Source organism: Habropoda laboriosa, unplaced genomic scaffold (genome assembly GCF_001263275.1).
Source record: "Habropoda laboriosa isolate 0110345459 unplaced genomic scaffold, ASM126327v1 scaffold92, whole genome shotgun sequence".
NCBI classification, from domain to species: domain Eukaryota; kingdom Metazoa; phylum Arthropoda; class Insecta; order Hymenoptera; family Apidae; genus Habropoda; species Habropoda laboriosa.
Window position 1 is genome coordinate 2,169,982 of NW_017100268.1, and position 24,508 is coordinate 2,194,489.

The 24,508-nt window shown below is 40.9% G+C and overlaps 1 protein-coding gene across 1 annotated transcript in view; it reads right to left on the reverse strand.

Moving 5' to 3' along the window:
• LOC108573396 (protein vestigial) overlaps window positions 1-18,230 on the reverse strand; it is a 126,124-nt gene extending 107,894 nt beyond the window's left edge. The window contains exon 1 of the mRNA XM_017935838.1: window positions 17,884-18,230. Within this exon, the coding sequence (XP_017791327.1) occupies window positions 17,884-18,081 (198 nt within the window). The 5' untranslated portion in view covers window positions 18,082-18,230. The remainder of the gene's footprint in view (window positions 1-17,883) is intronic.
• Window positions 18,231-24,508: the final 6,278 nt, after the last annotated feature.

A 24,508-nucleotide genomic window follows, 5' to 3' on the forward strand; every position in this document is an offset into this window, starting at 1 on the left:
GAGAATGGTAAAAGTCACCAGATACGTGTTACTCAACGACAGCGGTCTCAATGAAGCGAGACAGACTGAAATCGAAACCGTCCGTTCCTACCGATGTTGTTCTTCGTGTTTCGTGGATCAAGTGGAACAATTTTTCGGGGGATTTTTCGGGTTACCTGTTTTGGTACGAGAGAAAAATTGATCAGGCCATTTAAATTATATTTTCTAGCTGTGGCGGTGCGAGAACATTGTTATACGTAATTTCAATGGTCGCAAAGGGTGAATAAGGGGGAAGGAAATTTTTTTTTATGGAAGAAATGGCAAAAATGAAGGAAAGTTTCACATTGGATTAACAATTTTAAGGTCGTATTATGGTGCATGTTAGAAAAAAAGTATGTGCATTCGTGTAAAGAAACATAGGTGATTTTGGAAAAGTAGAAAAAGAATGTTCTTCCATTTTATTTACTGTTCTCCCCAAATTTTCCCGTACCACAATAATTAAAGAAGATAATTAGGTAGCAAGTGATGCTGAGTAATTGAGAAATCGACAGAAATTGACAGTAATCGTTGATAACAGACGCGTGTTTATCTATCGGAATCTTTATTAGAGTCTTGACGATCGTTAATCGAAACTTACGTCACGTTTTGCCTAAATAAGAAATTCTTTTCCTCGGGATTTTCGTACAGTTAAAAATTGTCAAAGGGCAGTTGCGATTCTATAAAAATTCTCCTGTGACACGAAGTCTTCAACAGCTTCATTAAGAATCAAACGAAGAAGCTGAAGAAGAAAACGAAGTTGGTTTTCGTGTTGCAGAGCCGCGCGACCTCGGCCACGCCACGTGATTGTCCCTCCGGGTTTTTTTCATAAAAAAGACAAGAGAAGATGGAAAGGGAACGCCACGAGAAACGGCAAAAGAAACGGCGTTATAAATAAAACTGAAACTCAGCGGTACATTAAAGTACGTGTGTTCTCCACGCGTATTCATCCGTTCAACGCAGCGATTTATCCGACGATCAAGAAGCCACAAGGTAGAACGAACGAGAATCGGCGAGTTCTCGATAAAACGCATGCGTTTTCTTTACTGATAACACACACACACACACAGCAATTATTCGAATATTTACTTTTATTTACTATTATTTAATCACTATCAATACCTCCCAATATTCCATAAAGAAAAAGTAAATAAATATATAATATATATAATCCAAACATAATAATACTTCTCAGTTGGTACCCCGCCAACATTTCACGAACGAAAAATAAAAAAGTCTACCATTCAAAAACCCCCAAATTTCCTCCAAGTTTAATACACACAAATCCAAACACGTCGATACGTCTCACGATCACTAAACACCAATCCCTTTAACAAATCAATCAACATCCCGCCACTATATCCTCAAGCAACCACCTCCATTCGCACAAACACCCCACAGTACAACCTACACACACCCAGGGGTCGGAAAAATCAAGGATCGAGAGCAGATCGCTAGACAAGGTTGACCTGGATCGAGGAATATCTGGTCGATTGTTCTCTAGCGGGCCGTGGAAGCGAGATGAAATTGGCAAACGAGGTCGTCGCCTATCGCGGTGAACAGAGGGGAAACCGACGGTCCCAACCAGCCGTCTCTTTCCCACAGAGGTCGAGAGGAGTTCGACCGCTTTCGGTCGTGCTGAGAAGAAGAAGAAGCGAGAAGAGGACAACGGGAGCAACAAGAGGACGCGCGGTAGAAAAGAGAAATAATAAAAAGGTCCGTGGCAAAAGGCTGCTTTAGCCCAGGCAGATCCCGCCTGGACGATAACGGGAGGACACATCGCCACCTCGACGCGACGATCGTAAAACTTGGTCAGGTAAAGGCGCGGTTCGTTTGAGACCCGCTGCTATAGAAGGACGGACGGGAGCTGCTTATAGTTTAGGTATTATAGTCCGGACCAGTGCTCCTCGAGCTCGAGTCTATCGCGAGGACTGCACGTACCGTACGCGTTCCCTTCGGGGTGGTCCTCGCGACGACATCGGTTCATTAATCGGCCAGATACCCGAGAAAAATGCGCTTTTACGGCCCCACTCTCCACTCGCTGGTTCCCGATCATCCGGCCTCGGTGCACACGCTCGCTCTCTGACGTGAACCACCAGCTTCTTCACTGGTAGCTGGACCCCGGTGTGTTCTTTACCGGCCGAACAACCATTGCTACCTCCGATAGTTTGCGATTATGCTCGCACGACTTTGCTTTTAAACGATACCCGGCTCTCGGTATTCTACACGAAATGAAGATCGCGTGCTGCCTCGATAAGAGATTTAAGGCTGCTGATCTCTGGCGGATCAGATAGAGACGTACGGATTGGACTGATTCGGTGGTATTTATCGACGATTTTGTTGTAATATAGCTCGACGATAATTGGACATTTGACGCAAAGTAGACTAATTGGGTTGTCTTCAAGTCTAATTTTTTTACTGTTCTAGGCTTTGAAAAAATCTGAAAAAATTCTGGGATATTACTGGAGGTCTATGTAGAATTGTTCGGTAAGTCTAATGTTTGGTTGTTGTATTGTTAATTGATGTACCCAAATTGCCTGTAATTTAAATTCATTCTACTGTCGGACTGGTTCGAACGAAAACTCGATTTGGAGACAGCTCTTTTCTGAGCAGATGTAAATATTTTGACACGTTTCATTTTTTGCTCTTCACGTTACAGGCGAAATATGTAGATATTCAAGAATTGAAATTTACACCGATCTCTCGATCTTACCGACAGGTGGTACCTTTGTCACAGTCGAAATTTTCCGTGCAACTTTTCTTTTTCTTCTCATTTCTCTCGCCGATGAATAACATTGCTATACAACGACCGGCCACACTCGTTAATTGATAGACTTGAACGTGTTGAAATCAAACGAACAGAATAGGAATGTTATTTTTATCGCCAAGTTCCCCGAAATTTGAGTCATCAGAAGCGAGCAGATCTCCCAGGGAGATACATCTTTACGGTTCTTCTCTTCGATAAATTCTAATCAGCTGGCTACCATCTTGCGACGATCCTACACCACCAGTTCTGCCAGCAATTAACTGTCATCCGTTAATTATCAGAGGCATAGTCGATCTTACGTGTAGGCATACCTAAGGCAGTTTAGAGTTGTCTAATTATATAGAAAATGATATCGCTACTGGCTGGCGTTTAAACGCAACGATTGCTCCTTGTAATTTTCGTACGAAAGGGGAATTTTTCTAAAAATACACTTAGGTCTCGTTCGGTCTTTCAATGATTAATGAACGTAGACCGGAGACGGAAGTAATGGTACGATGATCTTCGAGCCACACAACTCCTTATATTTGTTTAGGGTGACTGAGATTAATGTCGAATCCTGTTTTCCTCCATATGCATTAATACGAACGATATCTTCTTCTTTTTTTTTATTTTCAGAGAAGAACACTTGCTTGAATAAGTTTCTTTTCATAGTTGTTACTGTTGAAACTAGCAGGAGAAAAATTGAAGTTCTAGACAAGCACTTTCACTGTCGCTGATCAAAATTTCCTTGCATCGTTGTAACATTACTGCTACTCTAATTATAATTAATTTTAGACCGCCAACTTAATGAAAAACTAAGCAATTCGTAAAGATTTATTCCTCACCTCATTATAATCCTACTGCTGCTCTAATTAATTTTAGTTCGTAACAATTTATAAATTCTTAATTGCCTATGTGACAGAAAAATGAAAGTTATATCACATTAAAATTCTCTAGCCATTCTGTTTTGTATTCAACAACAACAACTTCCTTACTTTGTGATAATCCTACTACTACTCTAATTAAATTAATGTTAGACTGCCAAACGAATGCAATACCGAGCAACCCACAAAACTTGATAAATTCTCAAAAGCCTGTGCGACAGAAAAATGAATGTCATATCATATAAAAATTTTCTATCAATTCTGTATTTTACTCAACAATCAAAATTTCCCTACTTCGATTATAATTAATTTGAAAACATGAAACGAATCGAATACTGAAAACCCGTTTAATTTGATCAATCACACCTTTCTCGTCAGCAAAAGTGCAAAACGAAGGGAAATACAAACGAACGTGTAATCTATCCGAATAAAACCTTCCCGAATCCGGACGATTCAATCCTCGGCTAGCATTCCTAACGAGGACCACGAGTTCATATAAAAATCTGGTCGGAGACGGTTGGCGCAATAAAGTCATAAAGAGGACACTTCCAAGTTGGCCAATTCACCGGAGAGGGATAGCCTTCGAACATCTCCCGAGCGTTTATTGGCGTTTCACGTGGGTGTTTCGTGTATAAATTCCAGCGTGTGGAAGGGTCAGTAAGAAATTAGTCAACAAGAAATGGAGAAGAGGAGAGGCTCTGTGGTTCGGGGGGCCGGTCTTCTGATCGCGACGCGAGACCCTGTGTACAAAGGGAGAAGACAGGTGCAGGCCGCTTCGCTTCCAACTCGACAAGAACTTAGCTATCCTTCATTAGCACTCTCGTTACGAGGACTCTGTTTCTTTGGTAGAGAACGCGTATCTGCTTCGAACCGTCCTCGTTTATCGCGGTCTACTTTGAAAATTCACCAAACATCGTGTTTCCCCTTTTTTTTGTAGCCGCACGATTAACGAACGGGGGTATAATTAGAACGATGCAATTGACAAAGAGGATAGAAGTTTTTACGAGCTGCTGTTAGTAATTTCAGCAGTTGGATCGAGGTTTGTTTACGAGAGGAATTGTCCGGAGGGTTGCCCGCTGTCTGCCAGTTCGATGGGGCAAGGAGGAATTAATTGCTGTGATTGGATCACTTGATAACGGTAACGGGCATGCAAGAACTTTTTGTTTATTAGAGGGCAATGTTGTGCAATAATGAAATTGTGAAATTAGAACACTTTCTATAGGAATTTACATTAGGTCAATCATCGAATTGAAAGACACTAATTTTTATAAAAATGGAATATATCAGTTGGTATCATATTGGGAATCTTTATTATTTCGACCAATAAAATTGACAATGTCAAGTACAATCTATTTTCCTTCTCCACAAACTGCATTCCTATATTTCTCTACATGGGAACACTTTTTAAACTATAACAGGAGAATTGAAGTAACATAGAAAGATGGTAAAATTCATTAATACCACAATTTCTATAAGTCCAGCATCCAAAAGTATTACCATTTCTCTTCCACAAACGAACACGCCTTATTATTAAACTTCTACCTTCTGTCGCGCCCAAAAATTCTACATCAACGACGTACAATCGTTTAAGAACACGCATATCAATGACAAAATCGGGGAATTTAAATTTCCGCTTGCAAAAGTGTATGAATGAAATAATAAAAGTCCACCTAAACGATCTTTTCCATCGACCCGGACAGCCCATTGCAACAAACTCCCCTGACGAATCGTTAAGATAGCCTAAACGCGAGAATACGGTGTCATTAAGCCGGGACCTCCGGCAAATATTAAATCAAGCCCTTTTCGAGTGTTCTTTGTTCGGCCACGCTTCACGCGGTCAACGTGGACGCGAAGAATTAACGATCCGTCCGAGCGGATATTGCGGTCGAATCGGTTGTTTTACATGCGAATCCCGGTGTTTGGCGTCGCGAGCGAGCCACAGGAGCCCCGCTGCTATCGGCATTTAGCGTTCTCGTCGCTGGCGATCGCAAGATAACAAACGGCGAAGCGTTAAACGGCCAACCACCTGACCGGACCACCTCCGCCACCCTCCCGCCCCGCCTTTCCGGTACTGGAAACGCGCGGGAGTCCCGTAACGCGATAAAAATGATTAAGATCGAATAACGCGGAGGTCCGGCGTCGCGACGATGATCTATCGACGGGCTTCCGTCCGTCGTATTTCTTTCGCGGCCGTTTAAAACCGCCAGGCGGACAGACGTGAAAAATAACGTGGCTGTAAATGGATTTTAATCCTCGTGTCGCTACTGATTCACTCCGCGAGCCTCGCGCTGGATTAATAACGCCGATTAACCGCGCTGTTGCGATTAAATTATCGCCGGACAGGGCAAACCGATGGAGATTAGACATAAAACGGAGGGAAATTGAAGGTTCGCGCGGTGTCGCGTTTTAATGGGGAACGGGAGAATTTGTAAGCGTGGAACCGAGTGATTTTAGTAAGGTTTTGAGCCTAAGGTGGAGTTTGTCGGAGTACTGGAAGATCGAAGTATGGGAAATTTGATGATTTTTTTTACTGGCTATGCATATGAGCATTGGAAATCTAATGTTTTAATACTGTGTACGCAAAGCTGGTGCATTGTACATTATTAATGTTTGGTAATCTTCAATTTTATAAATGAATAAAATTTTTTACACTTTTTTTACGACTTTGTCGTTACAAGGCAAAGGGTTAATTTTTGATGGTATTAAAGTGATTAAAGTACTGTCAAGCTGAATTATTTTACAGTGCTTCGAGAGTATGTCACAAAGTGGAAAACGCCGGAGTACTTTTTTAATACTTTGAATTAGAGTAACAGAGAAAAAGAGTTCAAAATATTATTTCTCTTCCACAAAAGAACATGCCCTAGATTTGTATCTTCTTTTGAGCACAAAAATTTTATACGAACAGAATATAATTATTAAGTTTATTAAACAACTCCAACATTTTTTATTCCGATATTTTAAAATTTGCTTTGTTAAATTAAGATGAAAATTAAATATTAAGTTAAGGTGAAATTTTCGAAGCGCCTATAGAGGCCGACAGCACCGAAGAAAGGGTTAAAATTGTACATGTCAATAACGAGACGAGGAAACCGAAATTTTCCGTTGCAAAAAGTGAATTATTTTAATAGCTACTTCGCTGTTGAGGGTTATATAAGAATAAGTTTAAAAAACTAGTGAAACGAGTAAGTTGATAACAGCGGTAATAATAAAAGGAAGGTTTAAAGCGTCTACTGGTTACAAGGGCTTTTATCTAAACGTCAAATTTTATTGAATTTTTATTGCCAACTTATACGATCGCGTTGCATGATTTTTCGTAGTTGGTTAGTTGCGTCAAGCTCGTAAAAATAATCGAGCCGTTTTAGTCGATTCTCAGATCTCGCATCGTCGCACTAAATTTACCAACGACACGTAATTACCGGCCTTTCGATTGCTTGTTAGAAGGGAAACTTTCTTCAATTACAACCACAAGTACGTTTCAACGTGTATCTCGCGTATCTCTTGAACTTTACCGTGTAAAATTTTAAAATGGATTGCGAATATTGCCGAATTCCAATCGTGTAACCGATTCTTTTTCTCTCGCGTGATAAGTGAAAAAATTCAAAGATAACATTCTCTCCGTTTTCGTTCTCGTTTGTATCATTCTATCGACGTGTTTTCATTTTTGTCGTCGATTCCAATGTACAACGTTATGGACCACTAACGAGCTATTTTAAGTAATGGTAGTTATTGTAATAATTATCCTAACATGTCTGAACATCTGAGAAACATGAGGAAGAAACTGGTGAAACAGTTGGGACATATAAATTACACTGTTTTCAGAGTTCTGCAAAACGCATAGGACATTCTAACTTTGCATACAAAGTGAAAAATACGTGGAGCTCCAAATACTTTGAAATATCCGGAAAAATGAGAGATTGGTAGATACAACGTTTTAGTGACTTACTTTCGTATGCAAATAAATAAATCAATTATACTGATACTGTAACCGATGTAACCCTGAAACATCGTCATATTTCAAAGTTTCATCCCAAAGAGGTACACAAATTCTAAGACTAAACGATCACAAGAAATCGTTGAAAATCCCAAGGATCGTCAGAATTTCTCAAGAGACCAGAAATTCGGTAAAAATGGACCCAAGGACGTTAGATCACAGATCTCAGAAAGAAGCAAAGAATTACCCAAGTATCGCAGAAAATCCTTAGAGAAACCGGAAAATCGGTAAAAACGGATCCAGCGGCGCTAGATCACAGATCTCAGAAAGAAGCAGCAAAGAAATGACACAAATTGGAAATATCGGCGAAAATCCTTAAAGAAACCGGGAAATTGGTAAAAACGGATCCAGCGACGCTAGATCTCGGAAAGAGGGATCGTCTGTAGCCGCGGAGCAATAAAGCACGTATGCAAGCTTCGTAGCGGCGTGAGAAAACGGCTCGGGCATTTTTAACGCGCTGGTGTAACCGTCGGGGCGTATAGAGTCCGTACATACACACGATGGAAGGTGGCCGCGGCAGGAAGGAAGAGAAAAACGAGGAAGGAGCAGCAGGACCAGACGGAGAAACAGACAGAGGATAGAGGGAGAGAGATAGAGGGTAAAGAGGGAGAAACGTGCGCGTATATTAGCCACAGCACGGCGAAAAACGCGAGGCTATTAATTCAGAGCCGGTGGACACCGGTCAGCGCCGGCAAAGGAACAAAATGAGCGCCCTTGGGTCAGGCCCTAAATAAAAGGAAGGAAGGAACGTTTAAATAAAAGTAAACTCGTGTCGCTGGCGGCCCATCCGCCGCGTGCTCAACTTCCCTCAAGCGAAAACGAGGGACTTTCGGGAAGAAAAGTTGCCTCAAAGATCGCACCAGCCCCGCAACAGACCGCGCGCTCGCTCCCTCGCGAGAAACCTGTCCGAGCATCAAGATCGACCTTGCGCCGCGCGCGATTGCGAGCTTTAACGCTCTTTCCCCTCCGTTATCTGACGATCGTCGAGAACGCGACCAAACGCAGCGCGGTGAAGACGCGTTTTTCGGCTCCTCTTGGGCTAACGGTGCTTCCGCCGCGCGATCCTTACTCCAACCAAACAATGTTGCCTCGCTTTTGATTCACCGCGGCGTTCGATTATCGCAACGTGGCTTTCGTGAAACGATTCGATACCAACCACCACTTTTTCCGCCAATTTCTTACGGTGTGATTGAATTCTTTCACGAGTTAGAACGGAGACAATTTTCGTTTACGGGACAATTTTATGGGGCAAGTAGGTTCGTTCGGAAAGTAATTTTTGATCCATGTCGAAAGCTGATATTTTTTACTTTTCAAGCTGATATTTTCCAGGACAGTAGGTCTACAGGCCTCCATAAATTCTTCAGCGTATGTTACAGCTCTGTGCAGTGAAACAATTCGAAAGAACCAACCTCTGACGAACTGAAATTTTCAAATAAAATAGCGATATTCCTTAATATACGTACGGTTCACTTCTCTCTCAATTTAAAAAAAAATTCATCAACTTTATTTGCTACTTCTCCATAACAAAAAGGCCTTCAAATGCAAACTGTTAAAATATCAAAAATTCACCTGTAAAATTCATTCAGTACTGCAAGATAATACACTAAAACACAATTTGTCTCCAGTCTGGGATGTTTCTAGATTCCTCAGAACAGCTCCACAAACCATAATCACCACTAACTAACAGCCCAAATGTTAAAAACAAACACACCTAACCACAAGTTTCCACCTTCTGAAGGCTAAAGTACACATCTAGCTCCATCACCGATATCAAACACTCATCCCAACCAATTCAAACATCCACACAAACGACCAATTCTCCCAGCAATCGAGACAAGATGAAACAAAAAGAAAAAAGAAATTTCGTCGCCAAATCGGCGCCGTCACTTTCCCTCCGTTCCCAACAGCACCGTACACAACCCTCCGTTGTTCCGTAAGCATTAAAACGCGCCGCGATGGAAAGGACGCGTCAGGTTGATCGCAGACGCATAATAGCAGCGTTAAAAGTGCCGGTCCACCGAGGGTGTTTTCTCACGCGCGCCACGCTGCACCGAAAGTGATTTGTGCTCTCGGTCGTCGGGACGCGGTGCGCCTTCTTTCTGGAGGACGTCCAACTACTGTCGTATCCCGGCGGCGCGTTCAGAAATTTCTCTTCACTAGTCCTCACCGTATCAGCGATCTACGTCGTTTAGATGCAGTTAGATCTCCGGTCCTCTCATTAGCATATTCTCGGCTCGTATAATTTACCGCATGATAAACAGTTTAAGTAGGTAAGCAGCGTGATAGCTCATCGTCGTCCCGACATTCCTCTCAATGTCGACCTAAGTAATGCCCGTTACTTATTATTTATCGACAGTGCGCGATATCGGTTTGCCGAGCGTTGCTCGATAAGGCACGATCGCCTCTTATCAACGTTGATAGCGCTCTCGTTAACCGTTCTCTTTCTGTTGTGCAGGCGGCATCGGTGAATCATTCGGTGTCTGATTGAAAGTGAAGAGGTTTTCGCGAATACTGGCGATATCGAGTAATTTAGGCTCCTAATCGTGTTAACACGCTGACTGAAAATTTTTTCATTATTCTAAGCATAGTATTGTATTATGCTTTATTATTTTTTTTTTTTTTTTTTTCATTCAAAATAATGTCTAGTTAGCTACGATTTTCGAAATTTTTAGTCGACGACACTCGTTTTATTTGAATTATTCTAAACATTTAAGGCCCTCAAAAGTGGCAGTCAACGGGTAAATATAATAAAATTATCGACGAAATAATTGTCTGAATAAAATTTTTGTACAAAAGCATAATATATGAAATTACACTGAAATTCTTTAAACCTCAAAAATACGCAGCAATAAAATCATAACAGTTTTATGTCAGTGGCCTATTATAGTACATTTTTACAAAATTGTCGTGGCATTTCCAAGCTGTTCCCATAAAATTCAGAATCACCTTGTGCTATTGTGACATCGATCACTGATTTTATACCGCGGTAATAAAAACAGAGGAAAGAAAGTTCCCCAGAAATTCCAAGTTTAACTTACAAGGGAACACATCGAACCCACAAAATTCGATTTTGACGAAAATATTTCACACGCGTTTTTCTTTTTTTTTTAGCGGCAATCGTTCGCGTTGAAGAGGTGAAAAAAATTGACAGATATTATCAGACGGTTTTACGGTCTCGACACAAGAAATTCATCGAGGGGATTTTTTATTGTCAGCGTGGAGAGACAGATATCCGCGAACAAATTGCGAGCGTGCCCGATGAAATGGCAATCGCGTCTCATTGAGACGTTACGCGCGGCGTATTTGGGCAAACAATGAGTGGAATGATTCGGAAGACCCATTGCCGGTGGATTCGAAGGAAATTCCTCGATCCAAGCATCGCTTCGTTTTTTCTTTCGCGCCCAACTCGCGGGAGGGATGTTATTTGATGGAAGATGCTTTGCCGCGAGCTCGCCTAACCGAACGATCCAACCTTTTCCCCTTTTTCTTCTCGCTTTTTTGACCGATTGAAAATTCAATTTGGGAGGAATTTGAGGAGCCTGTGTCTAAGAATTCTTCACTTTTGCAAGCTTTCGTTCTATTCGTCCCTTTTCTTTTTGAAGGGAAATAAATATGTAAGTTGCGTCCGCGAAATTCTGCGAAGATAAAGAGGAAACGATCCACCCTCTTCTTCCTTCTTTTTAATGTGGAAAAAATTCGAAGCTTTATTCTTAAAAATTCTTAACTTGCGATCTTACCACTCTGTTCGTCCTTCTTTTTAAAGAGAAAACGTATACGAGTTACGTGTGTAAAATTCCGAGGAAATACAGAGAAAAGGGTGGAAATTTTCCACCTCACGAAAGAATAGAAACTCTCAATTAACTGTCGCAATAAAATATTCATTCTCCTCAAGTATTGAAAGGCTAGAATCATACTTGACAATTATCTGCAATTAGAATACGTTCGAAATTCACAGAAACCCCGGCGAGATATTAAAAATGATCCCCCGGAGAATACCTGAGCGTTTTTCACGGAATGCGAGAAATGATTTCTTCGACGGAGGAGAATGAAGAAGAGGAAGGCGAGGCAAAAGAAAGTCACAGAACGCGGAAAGGAAAAACGCGACAAGGAAGGCTCCAAGCGGAAAGAATGAATCCAAGTAACGAGAAAAACGGTATTCGACACCCCATGGTGTACGGATGAGTTCATGGGAGGGCAAGAAGCAACGGCTGACCTCCCAGCAGACATATTAAAATGATGCAGGAGAGGATCCCCGGAATGAAACCCGTAGGAACTCTCGTTCGGTCCCTTGTCTGGCGAACTATTTCAGGACGCGAGGCCGAAAGCGGGAATTCGTGGACTTTGGGTAAAGTAAAACACCTCGGGAGCTCTCGCGGATTGTTTACAAACATGTTATTGTAATGGAACAGCCTTTTGCCGGTCGTCGACCGATGAGAGAACAAGTTCAAGTCTCTCGTAGCCGAAGACGTTTCTAAATTCTACTCTGCCTCGAAACTTCTGTCTTCGGACAGCCCTTAAAAATCTTCCGAGATGGTCGTTTAATTAATTAGTTACCTTACGTTGATAATTGCAGAACCTTGAATTCGAATTGAAGGGTAAATTTGTGAATTTCGAATCGTTTCTTTTTCAGCGTTTGAAAAGTTGAAATTGTAGAAAAATACTAATGTAGTATGTGAAAAAGTTAATGTGAATTTGTGTAAAAAATATTTTTAGCTACTTTACCTTAATAATCATAGAATCTTGAATTCGAATTGAAGAGGAAATTTATAAATTTCGAATCGTTTCTTTTTTAGCGTTTGAAAAGTTGAAATTGTAGAAAAATACTAATGTAGTATGTGAAAAATTTTATTTCTTTTTTAGCGTTTGAAAAGTTGAAATTGTAGAAAAATACTGATGTAGTATGTGAAAAATTTAATGTAAATCCACGTAAAAAATATTTTTATGAATAATTGCAGAATCTTGAATTAGAATTGAAGGATGAAGTTATTAATTTCAAATCATTTCTTTTAACTCTTAAAATATTGAAATTGTAGAAAAATGCTGATGTAGCACATGAAAAATGTAACGTAAATCCGTGTAAAAAATATTTCATCCCAAGTGGAAGTGAATCGAAACAGTTTCAAGCACCACGCGGAGTAGCCATTTAAATGATTGATCGAACGCGTAGGTGGCTTAATTTATAAATTCATTTGTTACAAATTTTCGTTTGTAACATTTGTAACACTGGTTCACAAATAATAGTGGCGACACGTGGATCGTTCAACGTTGGCCAAGCACGTCACAATGGCATTTCTATTAAAGTACAACGCAGTGGTGAATGTGAAGTATGCAGAGAATAATTCAAGGTTCGCAGAAATTCATAATCACGGTTTAGAACCGTTTGCCAAAAGTAAATGCTTGAATTTCTTGGTAACAGCTTGAAATAAATTATAAAGAGTCTTTGTTGCACACGAGATTGTTTACTCCCATTTTCGCGATATTTCTGCACCTGAATAACAACAATTAATTTTCCTATGCAAATATGCAAATGCTACCTAAACTGTGCTACAAAATCAGAGCACGCTTCACCATAATGCACGCATTAAGAATACACTCCACAAAATAAAACGAATAAGCAAAAAATCTTTCAATAACATTCTTTAATAATCATTAGAATTTTACAATTGCAACGAATTCAAGTTTCCGCACCTCCGTTTAAATTAAGCATAACAAACTTTCACGATTACACTTGAAAATAGAAATTTCCAAAAATGACAACTAAATTCCAAACTGTTATTTCAATCGATCGCCAAATTTTATTACTAAATTAATAATTTCGAAAATTTTCTTAGCAACGAAATTTCCAACAATCCACGAATAAAACTCCAAGCAAAAGAAATCCTGAATTTTTCGCCAGGTATGACTTAGAAAAAGGAAAGAAAATGATCTAGAACGAGCAGGTTACTGTCAAACGATCAAGAGCTCGCTTTCGATCTCTCTAACGTCGCTCCGGAGAAACTTTTTTCAAGGAAAGTTTCGCATCACCTGACCACCCCATGATTACCTGTTGGTTCGAGCCACTTGCACGAAGGGGACAAACTAGTTCCTCCAGTTTCGAAACAAACTCCGCTAATTCGAATCCAGTACCGGTACGACGCGTGTGCACCGCTTAGGGCGCTTAAAATATCGGAACAAATACTCCGCGGGGTGTCATAATCCGTGGCGGGACCTGTCCAACGAGATTTCAACGCTCGCGATATCCTAGATCGCCCGCGATATCGGCCACAACGAGGGATCTACGATCTCAGCGTTAGACGTTATACCGCGATCAACTAGTACGGAATTCAATCTATTCGTGAAATATGTGGCAATTAAGTTGAACAGTTTCTATGCTCTTTTTTTTTTTTCACTGCCCGCTAATACTTCACACTTTGGATTTTTTATGGGGGAATTAATCGGTAATTGGTTTATGTGGTTACTGAAGTGTTTGTACGATTTAGGTTGAGTACGATTGATAGAAAAATTGGGATTCGTTTCAGAGTTTAATTATTCAAAACAGGAAATCAGTGTATTAAGTATTATTATTTTGTGGAATATTGCAGTAATGAAAATTAATATAGCCTTTTGTACAATTTGTCCAAAATGAAATATTGAAGCGAGTCACTTGTTACTTATACTGCAACAATAAAAACTGTACAAAATGTTTGAAATAAAACAATTTGCTGCTTTAGTGTCGGTGATGTTAAGAAAGTATATTAAACCCCTTAATTCTTGTATAATAAATTTTGTACTTAATTGTATTCACAATTCAAATCCCTGAAAAAATCAAATCGCGCAAAAATAACACATTTTCTGCAACATCCCACAATCGACAAAATAAAAATTCCGACACAATAAAAACCTAAACCTCCCAATCAAAAACTACATACACACTAAACTTCCTATTTTCTCCGCAAAATAACACCAATCGCCTAACAAACAAAACCTCGACATCCTCAAACCCCCAAAAACAACAAAGACATTGCCAGAAGGATAAAACTTCATGTCTCTTAACCAAAAACGAACGCATAGTCTGCAAAAAAAAAAAAAGTCAACAATCACCGTTCGAAAAATCGTACACTGTACCCAAAACAAAGAAAAAAACAAAAAAGAGACGACACATATTCGGCGAACCTAAATTCCGCGCGACTCATCCGAAAAAAGAATACACCGCGACGAGGAAACAAAAATCACGAAGGATGGAAGCAAACGTCCGCAGGAGTATTACGCAACCCCGTATCTCGGTCCGCTGTTATGGAAGCAAACGAATTCGAAATCAGACGTTGGAGGAGAGCGACGAGTCAGTCAGCACCGGTGGCTGTCGTGGTCCTTTTTAGAGGTGGGCCGCGCGCGCGGTTCAAACGCTCGGCGAAGCTTGTAATCTGAAGAGGAGACAAGCCGCGCGATACACGGCCTGTATGACAGCACGTTACGCTTATGAATAACGTGTCGAGAACAGGATCCTGACGAGTCGTTGACGTCTAAATTTCCGACGATCGCGACGACCATGACGACCGTGTAAACCCGCTACGGAAACGTCGTTTGTCGAGTAAAGACTGATCGAGCGCGCGCTCTCCAGGCTAGCGTTCTTTTTCCCTCGAGAAACTTCTACGCGGTTGAGACAATGGCTTTCTCGTGAGCATGTTAACGATTACGGGGAAAGAGGTTCTTTTGTTGCGTGAGAAGTATTATAATGGAGAACGAGGAGGCAGTTTTGGACGTTGGGAGGTGAAGAGGAGAGTCCGTGAAATTGCGAATTAACCCTTTAACCTACAACAACGTGTCAGAGATTCTGGTGAAGGTGCGAGAAAAATAGTTACATCGGTAAGAAAAGTTCGTTGCAATTCTGTCTCTCGTTTCAATTTGCAAGGCTGAGGATTGCTAAATGTAATTAACCTGACAGATTAGCTTCGGTTACCTGATACAGGATTACCAAAATAGTAAATGGCTGACGCTTAGACGCATAGTTAAGGGGTTAACCCTCTGTAACGCGATGTGAATTGGAAGTTGAGTATCCATTTTTTTCGTTTATAAAGTTTTAATGAATTCTAATTTTTCTTTTCACGAACGAGGAAAAATCGGGTCACAGAGGGTTAATGGGAAATTAGTATCAGTGGGAAACTTGGTTGAATAGTGCCTCTTTTTTTTTTGTAAACATTTAGAGAAATGATTAAATGAATTTAGAGTACAGGTATTGCAACGGAAGAGCAGTTGGTTACGTGTAAGTGTTAATTTTGATAGAATAAAATTTCAGGGCTATGTATTACCACAGAATTAAACGATTTTGCATGTAACAGAGATTTTTTCGAGCAAGAAAAATTATCACGTAATGTTATCGATTAACTTTTATTTTTATTTTGTTGACGAGTGTTATTTAACGAAATTAAATACCTAACGATTTGTGTTTTTGTAATACGAGTTATAAACAGCGTTTTCATTGCTGACATACTATAAAATGTGCGGATTTTCCAAACGACACCGGTCAATGTTTCCTTCCCTCGAAAAATCTTAACTCTTACATTTCTAAATTTTTATGAAAAAATTACAGCAATAATTTCTAAAACATTTCCCTTTGCATTTAAGGTCACAGTAACGATTTAAAAGTGACATAAATAGAGTCCGTAATTTACTCGTAAATATCACACAATATCTGGAAAATTTTTGCTGATCTACGAATATTTCCTTCACAAGGTGTAAAGAATTCCTACTCTTCGCAAATGACAACGAATTCTTAACCTACTTAACATTATTTCTATAACGAGAGTTTCTTGCAGCATGTCACGAAGAATACCGTCGCTTGCAATAACGCAATTCTCCTTTTCATTCGAAGCAAGTTTCAACCTAACTACCATTGAAAGAAAACATTCCAATCAAAATTTCCATCAACGATTCTACGAGTTTAAACTCTAAAATTTCGTTCTATCAATCTAAAGATCATCACAGATTAATCATTCAACACGCGACCCAAAACTAACTACAACTCGAACGTTCATAAGTTCTCCACACGATTTAAAAACCAAACCTTCTAACAGTGTCCACTTAAAAACCTAATGCACCTACATTTTTCAGAAATTTAATCACCTCTGAAACTGTCTCGAAACATTTCACGTTACAAATATCCCAAATTGTCATACTTTGCCTCCAGTCGAACTGTATTCCTCCCAAAATACCAGCAAAGAAACTGATCATTGACTGATTCACTGTCGAGCGTTTCTTAACTGAGTATCCGTTCACGTCACCTAGATTGCCATGCTTTATTAAAGTGATCATTTCTAAAATATTAATTTCATTGTCGATGCATCTTGTCTATTAAGCTTTTCTATTGTTATCAAACGTAGGCGTAGTCTTGCAAATACCATCGATTCGACATTTACCGTGGCATAAACGGAAAGTTCAATGTCGGTCACTGATCATCATTCTGTATACCTAAGAGCTAGACTAGTCCTGCACTCTAATTTTACAATTGAACAAAAATATCGAACGATTAAATCTTTATTTATTGCGTCGCGTAAATAGCTCCTTGTTGCTTGAATAATGCAAAGATGATGCTACATGAAAAATTGAATCGAAAATATAGAATAAAATTTTTTAATAAGAGGTTTAATTTTCAAGAAAATTGCACGCGAGCATTTAACCATCTCTCGGCACTGTACTTGTATTAATAAACGATAACAACGTCGTAGTATCGGTAATACAATAATTAACGATTTCCTTAATTGAAATGTACATTACTGAACGAAACGTTGAAAATGACATTCGTGGTAACGCGTACAGATCTTTGCTCTTTGAATTGGAGAATCGTTAATTATATTTAACTACAGATTTATCTTATCAGATCTTCTGTCTACACTATTCCATTACCAGTTTGCATCAAATCTCTAAATTCAATATTCTCAAAAACAGAGCCTCCTAGGAGAAAATGATATTCCACATTTCCAGTTCAATTTTTCACACGTGACACCCCGCACAACTTAAGTTTAACAACAAAACACAGCGTCACGTTCGTCTGCCTCTGAGATACAACATTAAAACGGCGAACATACCAAAAATTGTCAATTCAATTTTTCACTGAGAATCGCCACATTGCCTCCCGCAACGTGACACTTCACGCAACTCAATTTTAATAACAAAACACCGTGTTACGTTCGTCCGCCTCCGAGACACAGCATTTGAACGACGAATATACCAAAGAAAACACAGAATAAATAATGGGAAAAAATGTCACTCACCCTGTCGTACTGATGCGTCGCCGTGGCCGCGGAGAAGGATTGAAAAGGTGCCGGCCTAGCCGGGCTGTGGTGGGCCGCATGCGGATTCGCGTGGGGATGGGTGTGCGGGGCCGCATGAGGGTGGGTCGGGTGCGGCGGTGGCGGTGGCCTCTGGTAGAGGTAAGGATAATATTGATACATCACCTCGGAACAGCTCATCACCCCGCCCGGGCCCGGCACCCCAGAGCCGGCCTGCCGACTTGCGTACCCGAACGTCGCACCACCCGTTCGTACACTATCTCTTGTTTCCACTTCGCCCACTCTCCTTCTCTCCCCTGCTCACCCTCGATTTCCGCCCCCTTTTTTTCCTCGATCGGTTCGCGCTAGTCGTCGCACGATCCTTCGATCAAACGTGGAACCAGTATCGAAGTGTCAGGCTGATCCGCGCATCTTCACGGTAACGCGGTTTCTCCGTCAACTGGCCAAAGTCACACTTCCTGTTGTCAACGTGTCGTCGTAGAGTACCGCGAATTGGAACGATTCTACGAAATGTTAGAGTTGTTTTTCTAGCATGTTAACAGAGATGTTCGACACTCTTTTTGATAAGCAGAAGCAGCTTCGACGAATGTAAACACAACGTTCGCGAATGTCTTGTTTTTTTCTTCCCTCGATACACAATTTACTATACGGTCACCGTTTCGGGGAACGACGACGGTTCGGGTAATTCACTAGAAATCACGCGTGACACCGAGTCGTATATTTCGACGTGCTTCCGTGATGAAACTGACAACGCGACACACAGCTGAATGGGGAGGTAGATGTAAGGTTTGCTTTGCAACCAGTCTTTTCCACGTGTCGCCTTTCCTCGAGCAACGAACGAAGGACAACCTCGCTTTTTCTTCCGTTCCTTCCGGCTATCGGTTGTCCACAATGTCACACGGTTTCCTTCGTCCAACCTTCTCAATCGATCTAGCTCAAACTTCTTCTTCGACCAACAGTAAGTTCTCCTAACGTATCTTCTCAAGATCCCCGGGAGCACTGATCCAATTGCGCGCGTGTGTCCAAATGGTGTCTTCTAAACCATCCGGTAACTTGGTTCTCCACTGATCTATCCAATGACAACTTCGTAGACACTGATCGAACGAACGAACGAAACTTGCGAAACGTCCTCGGACACACTACTGTCAAGTTCAAGGTTGAACCGATGCTTGTACAGTATATATCTGTTATCGGTTTGCAGTATCGTCGAACAGCTAATCGCAAGGAGCTACCCTCGCGGCGAGAGAGACGCAACCGGACCGTATCGTGGCTGGTGATGTGTCTCTGATGGGCGAACACAGACTGAACCCCCCGGCGTCGTGTCACCCTCACCGTAGACCGGTCGGCCGTCTTTTTCCAACTGGTCGTGCCGCGCCGCTCCGTCTTTTTCACTTGCCGCGTGTTCACTCCTTCCCAACGAGGGTCAGGGCCTGGCCTCCCCCTTTTCGTTCACCCCGACAGAGGGGCAAGCAGGAAAGGTAACGCCTCCTGGTAGTTCCACCATCGGCCAATCACCTTGCGGGAACAGCACGTCCAATGAGGCGACGGTTGCCACTCCTACGCTTGCTCGTCTCTGTATTGATCCCACAATGAACCCGACTGCTGTCGCGGTATTAAGAAGTTCCTACTCGGGTTAAACCATCCCCCTCTTCCTCCACCTCCTCCTCTTCTGCCACCTCCTACACCTCCTCCTCTTGCTCGTCGCAGACCTGCTCTCTTCTCCCTCTCCTCTTGGCACTGCCTTGGCACAGCTACTGCCTTCCCTTTCTGTCTCTCCTCTAGCTGCTTCTTCCTCTTCTTCTCTCTATTCTCTCTCTGGCTCTTCGTTGTTGCTTGCTCGGTCTGTCTGTCCGTTTGGCTCTGTGTCCGTAGGTAACTCGGTTCGCCACCCTTTCGCCGCTTCCAACCCCAAACCCGGACAGGCTCAGCCAGGCCGCGCGCATAATGAGTCTTAATTAACAGTTTCGCGGTGTTTTGGGAAGCTTAATTTGCCGCGCTGAGCAGAGCCTTCGAGAGGAGACGAAAATCTCGGGCGAAACGACGATTCGGTTCTTTTCAACGAGGATTGGGGTGACCGATAGGTTTGGATGATTGTGGAAGTGTTTGAGGAGTTTTGGGGGGGTTTAGTGGTGGTGTGAGTATGGAGACTTTTAGAATGAAATGTTCCTATCTGTGTTCGATCGTTTAAGCAGAAATTTTTGTTGTTTTATTAGTGGGAGAATTTTTGGTCGCACGTTTGGGTTAGTCGAAATTTCGAACAGGGTTTGTTAGGATACTAGCTCATGCAGATTTCGGGGATAATAAAATTGTTTAGTTTCTAAACAATTTCTAACGCATCCAAGCTTGCACGAATCCCATAACTCATTGATAGAATCTCAAAAGTAACGAGATCATATTTACGAAACCTATCCTACGTTCTATCTTTTTCAAATGAAAACAATCTCGTCCGGGATAGTTTCTGAAACACTTCCTTCATTCGTTAAACAAGTGTTAGAGGACTTAATCTTTCAGATTACTCGTTTAATCAACCACGATATTCTGAATACTTTTATTAAACAAATTAGAGCAGAGAAATTAAAAAGTGTCTAACGAATAGAAAATTATTTTCCTTAAAATTGATAATTTTCATCACACACAGCTAAAAATTGTTTCTTTACAATTCAGCTGACAGTCCTTAAATTTTAGGGATCTCTAGTAAAATATTCTTAATACTCGCTATTTAGAATAAAATAAAACAACCCTATTTCGAGTGACACTGTTCTCGTTAAATAGTCTAATTATAATTACAATTTTACCGATGTTCTTTCAAATAAAAAATACCTCACTGTTACAGTCATTTCTAACGGTTCTTGAGGTATGTCACTCTCCTAGCAACCCTATATCCCAAAAAAAAAGAAGAACATCCCCAATAAAATCATACAACCTAATCAAAACAAACCCCCCTTGCAGTAAGTTCACCATTTTTCAAGTTCCCTTTGCGACGATCGCTCCCCAGCGGTCCTGTGAGCATTGCAAACGCGATTAACAGCCAACGTAACAGCGATCTGCGCGAAAAGGCGACGCGAGCAAACAGTGTGTCAGGGCCGGGTGACACTTGACCGTGGCGAATCGTCGTCGTAGCTGGCGCCTAATCTCGCGTGCAACACGGCAGGTCCGTGAAGGACAGCCAAATCCAATAACCCTTGACAAGTGTGACACGGTACGTGGCCTCTTTTACGATCGATCTTCTCTCTTTGCATCCTAGCACCGGGCTGCTCCACGATCAAACGTTTTCCTCGCAGAAGCAGTCATCCTGCACGTGGCCGCTCGAACAATACAACTCTGGCCGCACCCCGCTGTTAATAGTCGGGCATTAAATTTCGCCGGTGATATTACGAAACGGGGTCGTCTCTCCCCCATGCGATCCTCGACCTGAATAGGACGAGACGTCTGAAATATGCTTCCTAGCGCGTCAACCTTTAGGGGGATGTGCATGCACTCGTAGGACAATGTTACGGCGAGCGAGAGGGCAGAGTGGACGGTGGATCTTGAAACGTGGGGTTGCACGGTTTTCGGAGTTTGCTCCCTTTTCAAAGGACATTCGAAGAGGAGGACGTCGGAGTACGAGGTTCGATTGTTCGTGTTCGACGAACGTTGCAATAACTTGCAATTCGGTCGGTGCGGGTTCCGTGGATTTTCTACCGGGGGTGAATTATTAGAGATTACGTTGTGCAACTGAGCATGGTAGCGAGTGGTTTTTTGTGGACGGTGGAGAATTTTTTTTTTTTTTTGGGATACTTGAAGTAGGGAAATCAGTTGTGGTTGGAAGGTGGTGAACATAGTGTTTCTGTTCAATAAAGATATCGAATATCTTGAGGAGCGAAGGGTTACTTTTCAAAGCTTACTCTTAAATCTGAATTTTTTGACAATTGTCTTGTTAGTATAGCTACTGAATACTAAGTTATGGTGGAAAGGGTGGTAAGAATAGAATTCTTTTTTAATAAATACAGCCGTGAAAAATTCATTTGAATATTTCGAGGGGCAAAGGGTTATTTTTAAACGTCACTTTTTTCGCTTTAATTTACTACTTTGAGAATTATGAAATTGTTAAACGTTTTGGATTTTTCACTCTATAATTTGTAATGTTCGACAAGAGCAAACGGTGTTTTCGTTTAATAAATATAGGCGCGACAAATTCATTCGAATATCTCGAGAAGTGAAGGGTTATTTATTGCTGAATATTTTTTTTCTTTGGCAAGAATAAAGCGATCATCTATGTAAATCGAACGAAGAATAGTTTTAACTCGTATCAAAGGAGAACTATAATAACTATTATGTTTAAAATTAACCCCTTCTTCTGATACAACGAAATAAATTCTATTTACAGCAAAGCTTACACTTAATCTGACTTTTTCGGTTTTAATCTACAACTTTAAAAACGATCAAACACAATATGTCGACAAATAATTCAACGACATGAACGATGCTTCGAAATGGAGAAACCGAGGACTACGATGTTTCATTAGCGTTTCAATTATCTTAACCTGAGGTAAAACAGCGTACAATTAAAACGCGACTTCTTATTCCATACCGTCAAGTATAATTCGCGAATGAAAAGGCCGAAGCTGTTTTTATTAACGTGCGTGAACGAGAGTATCTGTAACGATGCATCTGTCAGCTTGAATTATTACAAATTCAACTCACGAACGCGTCATAATTGTGCCGCGGGGACTAAACTTGAAATGCAACTTATGCGGCCATTGTGTTAAATACGGATCTTTCAAGCGGTTGCTGCATACCTGTTGTGCAATCTTCGCGGATGTTGTTACACTTACGGTGTAAATAGCGTGCTTTAATAGTCAATAATAATTTATGGTAGGAGAAATAATCGACTTCGTAATTACAGAGAGGAAACTGATGGTGGAGCAATTATGAAATATCGAGCACACCGCTGTTATTACAATAAATCTCCTGTTCGCTGTAATGCACACCCTTGAAATCTACGATTAGATACTTTTAAGTATGAGAAAATTAATAAATTGCACCAAATAAATTATACCGATAAACATTGTACATCTCGTAGATACTTTGGAATTACTTTCCTCGCAGAATAAAGATACATAATCCCAAATTTCTATTCCACTGAAAATCAAATGGAAAACCTTCCAGAGATCTTAACGAAAACAAATGATTTTTTAAACAATAAATGTACCCAATACCAAAATTACATAAACGAAGTTGATCGATCGAAAATTTCTATTTTAGTGAAAATCAAACTGAGAACCTTCCAGAGACCTTAATCGGCCCAAATTATTTCTTTTACGCAATAAATGTATCCAGTACCGAAAATACACAAAGTTTACACCAACGACCAATTTCTATTTCGCTAGAAGTAAGTAAAAATCGAAGTGAAAACCTTCCAAAGTTCTTAATCGACATTTGCTCATTTTTCAACCTTTCTTCCTCGCTTCCCCATAAGGGAATGGTATTTCCCCTTACCTACTCTTCAAATCGACCAAAATCGCTGGGACACGCGAGAGGCAGTCGTTCAGGTGTAATAACCACGCGGAACAATAGATCATTACGAGATTGAGTTTGTCGGAAGGGCTGAAACGAGCCGGCAGAAGCGGATCCGCGTGACGTTTCAGGGCGGATGAGGACAAAGCGGTGGAACGAGGGGTAAGAAGGAGGCAAGAAACAGGCGGAAGAGAGACGACAGATCTCCTGGAATCCCCTAATTTGCTATTTCGGCTGTTGCAGATCTATCAAAAAACGCGATTCCGTCGGCTCTTCTTCTGTCGCTGAACTGCGAAACCACCGCTGGAACCAGCCTCGTGCACCGCGATGGGAACCGACCGGTTCGAATCTATCATGAAAACCCTTCAAAAGGATGGAATTTCTCGTTGACGATGCATCAGACCGCCGCGACGTATCGTGAACTACGGTTTCGCTGGAATCGAAATTACAAGCTCATTGGGTTAACTTGGGGGGATGGAAATGTACAGTTCAAAGGCAGAATCTTTCTCAAGATTAAGCGACAGGGAATCGACGGAGTCAAGGAAAACAGTATTCTTAAAGATATTTTATTTTATTCAGTATACTATGATTATTTTGGAAATTTTTTTTCTGTCATTTTTGCAGAAACATGGGCTGAATTGGACACAATTTATTGGCTTGTTGTGACGTATAGTGGAATCAGCGTGGACTGAAAGGATTAAATTGTCAATTTATTAGTTCATTGAAACGTATAGTGGAATATCGTGGAATCGGCGTGGACTGAAAGGACCAAATTGTCAGTTTATTTATTGAGCAAAATTTATTAGTTCGTCGTAACGAACAGTGGAAAATGCTTGGAGCAATTTTCTACCGTGGATTTCATTTTCTATTCCGTGGTAAATAAATGGTTAAAGCTACTACTTATAGTCTATATATCGATTTAATTGCAATTATCTGCTCTGGAACGTTCGTTTCATGGTGCTATTAAATTCTTCGGCTGCACAATAAAATCCGAATGAATGTGAGAATGTTAAAATAACGATAAATACTAAGAAGCCGTTGATAAGAAGATCAAATATTATATATTGAAAAAATTAAATATTAGAAAATATTTCAAAAGAAGTCCAAAATG